At 25.8% G+C, this 3,623-nt stretch overlaps 1 protein-coding gene across 1 annotated transcript in view; it reads right to left on the bottom strand.

Annotated features, from left to right (window-relative positions):
- The window catches only part of LOC100573147, an 11,592-nt gene that overhangs the window by 5,186 nt on the left and 2,783 nt on the right, over positions 1-3,623 (bottom strand). The window contains exons 3-5 of the mRNA XM_029486496.1: positions 1,993-2,193; positions 1,728-1,916; positions 1,306-1,434 (exon numbers count right to left, since the gene is read on the bottom strand). Of these exons, the coding sequence (XP_029342356.1) occupies positions 1,306-1,434; positions 1,728-1,916; positions 1,993-2,193 (519 nt within the window). The remainder of the gene's footprint in view (positions 1-1,305; positions 1,435-1,727; positions 1,917-1,992; positions 2,194-3,623) is intronic.

The raw sequence follows: 3,623 nt of genomic DNA, 5'->3' as shown, positions 1-3,623 counted from the left end.
CATATTTTCTTGCACTCATTCGTACATATTTTATGTAAACGAATTTATATTGTTTAAAATGCATATTGATATTAAAATAAATAAAATTTATGATCAAAATAATACAATTATTAATGTTTATAATATTTTATTATTTTCCGAAAGAGATATAATATTATACAATCTTAAACGAATTATCTATTAGGATTTTTCATGTCTAATTGATTCACAAAGTCACATATTTTTTCTTTTAATACAATATTTTTTAATGTGGTAATTTTTCGTTCTTTTCGTCTAAAATTTTACATTCGTTTTTTACAGATGATACACGCAATACTCTAATAATGTGTCAGAATATTTTTACAATGATTAAATTTATTTTTGATATCTATTATTCAATATTGTGCAATACACTACATATTCATATATAATTATTAATTATTAAATTATGGACCAACTAATGATTTTTTGCACAATCGGAGGGTATTAAGACGCGCGAAAAAATGAGAATATAAGCCAGGGACGGATCCAGGGAGGGGCCTTGGGACCTAGGCCACTAGGCATATTTTTTCATAAATATAAATATTATATATTAAATAAAAAATAAACAAAATCTAAACTTCTTTTCACATTGTCGCTTTATATATTAAATAATCAATAATTTATTTATCACATTGATTACCTACACCTACTATTATGACAACATTCTTAGTAAAGTATAATATTTTAATATAATTGTGTTGTAAAAAAATTGTTCCCGCCCCCAGATCTTTGCTCTAAATCCATGCCTGATACAAGCTTGGAATGAAAATGTAGTTTAAGTTCTTGACAAATAATCACGGTTAAAAGCGTTCATGTACTATTAAAAACTGAGAGACTTTTGACTACAATAATAATGATAAATACAATTAGACTTGCCTAACTAATGTCTAATATAGTTCAGTAAATACCTATTTAACAATCGTTACATAACATTTAACTAGAAATGTTGTCAACATTTTTGATTTTTGAAATAAAATGAATCATACATTTATTTCATTTTTTTGAGTTTTCTGAAAAATATAAATTATTTTTTACCAATTATTTGGTCAGTTCTGTTTATATAAAAAAATAGTTTTCAAGTAGCACTGTAAACAAAGTGTCTTAGTACCTATACCTACCAATGATTTACATAATATACATTCCATAAATCTTGTTTTGTATGCCCATTGCCCAATTCTATAAATACGGTATTTTATATATAGTACCTATTACACTCGTAAGCGTAACAAAAGTCAAAACTACTTTTTTGTATAAAATTAGTTTAATTAAATAAATTTGAATTACCTCTTCAATATTTTCATGTGTATCAAATATTGGAATTTTATTAGCTTTGTCTTCGGGTGTTTCCAATTCTTGGCATAGGTGGATACATTTCATTATATCCTCGCCCCTCTTCAATATATTGCTTAAATTCTATATTATAATGTAAAATGAATTAATTATATTAATAACATTATAAAATATGTATATTACACACACATATTTTCAATAATTCATGTCTAAGAATAAAAATTGTTGTTTTTTCAACAATAATACACACAAACAATTATTATTATTATTATAAAAAAACGTAAGTATTTATAAAAATGATATTGTTATTTGTATGCTATTTTTAATTATGAAATTTATATTAAATACGGTTATTTAAATAGCATAAGCATATAAATAACAAAATTATAATACGATTTCATTAAATTGGTTTTTACGGTATTTATCTCTTTGGTAGATTGGCAAAGAAGTGACTTTTGTCTGTGGCCGAGTTTAGAATTATTTGCAACCTTATTTCGGAAATGTTTCAAACCCTCTAGAACTTCATCTCTTTTTTGTATTAATATATTTAATTCCTGGAATAATTTAGGTTTGCCCATTTCTTTTTCCAAGTTACTTATTTCAATCTAATAAAAAATTGTATTAATAATAGCACAATATTTAAAATCTGTAAGTTACTGTAAGCCCGTAGTATCAACTCACTAATAAATCTTTAATTCGAATTTTTAATTTTTTTGTTGTAATTAATAATTGTTCGTTTGTTGATTTGAACTTCGAGTGTTCTGTTGCTGTATTTTGAGTTTTTTTCATATAATCATTCAAAGTAGAATAATATACATCCTTCATATTCATGTAATACATTATGTAGTCTTCCCAACAAAATTTGTTCATAATTGATTCGAACTACAGTAGAAGGTAAATATTAACTTTAAGCGTGGGACTGTTAAAAATAAAAGTTGAATTTTTTTAGACATTATAGGCATGATATTTAGTACCTAGATACTTATTAGTACAAATACAATGAAAAAATGAATTTGTTTAAAACATTAAACAATGAAATTTAACAATTGATAAAAATCCTAAATCTTAGATTACACCAATTTTGAATACGATTTTATCAAGCAGTAATCGTACTCATAGGAATTTTTAATTATTAAAGTTGTACAACTGATGACTATAATACTAGGACTGCAATGCGGTTCGCTGATTGCAAGAAATTGAGCTGAGCGAGTTAAATACACCGAAGCTTATTGAACTTGTTTTTTGAATGACACGGATTTGATAGATTCTAATAACTTAAAAGGTACAAATTAAGATGACATTATTGTTGGAAAATGCTTTTGTTCGAGGAAGCGTTTTCACTCTCAAATATAACTCTCAAACATTTATATTTAATACATTTTTTTGAAATATTACAATTGACAAACCAAAATAACAAATTATAACCACGGAAGAACAAAATTGTTTTTAGTATAATAATCAATTAATGTCTAAATATTATTGATTTATGGCGGATCTATGTTTCTACGGAAACAAAATTAAGGTATCAAAATTTAGTTTTTCGGTGATTATTCATCGATGGTAGGTAGGACATCGATCAAAACCACTTGTTGGCACTCAGCGATGTCCACACTATCACCGTGCCAAGTTTGGTCGAGATCGGTTCATCCGTTGCAAAGAAGTATGCTGTTTAGTAAACGGCTATCTCGCGTATAAGAGCTTCGCTCGGCTTCACCTCGCTCAGCTCAATTATATGATTAGATGTTGATGAGAGCGTATATTTACTATATTTTTTATTTTTATACTAGATATTTGTTTGTTTTATGTTTTTATTGAATATGATACTATATTTTAAACAACATAAACTAGTTTATAATATACGTCATCCATATCGCCATATACAGAACATTATAGCCTATAGGTACAGTGATATCACTGATGAATATAATGTTACCTATACAATTAGTTACCTATCATAATATAATAATATAAATAATAATCAACGCAGTTATTTGTACAACAATATAATATTATTCATCATTAATTACCGCTACTGTAACTATATGATGATAAGTATTGTTTAATTTATATAAGCATCAGTAACGGTACATACAACAGAAACTAACCAACAACTGCCTAACTTTTATCATGTCAATAGTTTAAAAAAAAAATTAAGCATTTGGATTATCAAAGTCACCCTCATTTACGGTAGCATGTTTTATCCCGTTAATTAATTTTACAAATAAAAATCTATGTTGTCAAAGTTATATATTATTTATATTTATTATTAAAGTCACCGCAATAAGATCATATTTTATCGTGTTGATCAATTT

This window comes from Acyrthosiphon pisum, chromosome A1, assembly GCF_005508785.2.
Source record: "Acyrthosiphon pisum isolate AL4f chromosome A1, pea_aphid_22Mar2018_4r6ur, whole genome shotgun sequence".
NCBI lineage: Eukaryota > Metazoa > Arthropoda > Insecta > Hemiptera > Aphididae > Acyrthosiphon > Acyrthosiphon pisum.
This window is presented reverse-complemented; position numbering and strand designations above follow the sequence as displayed.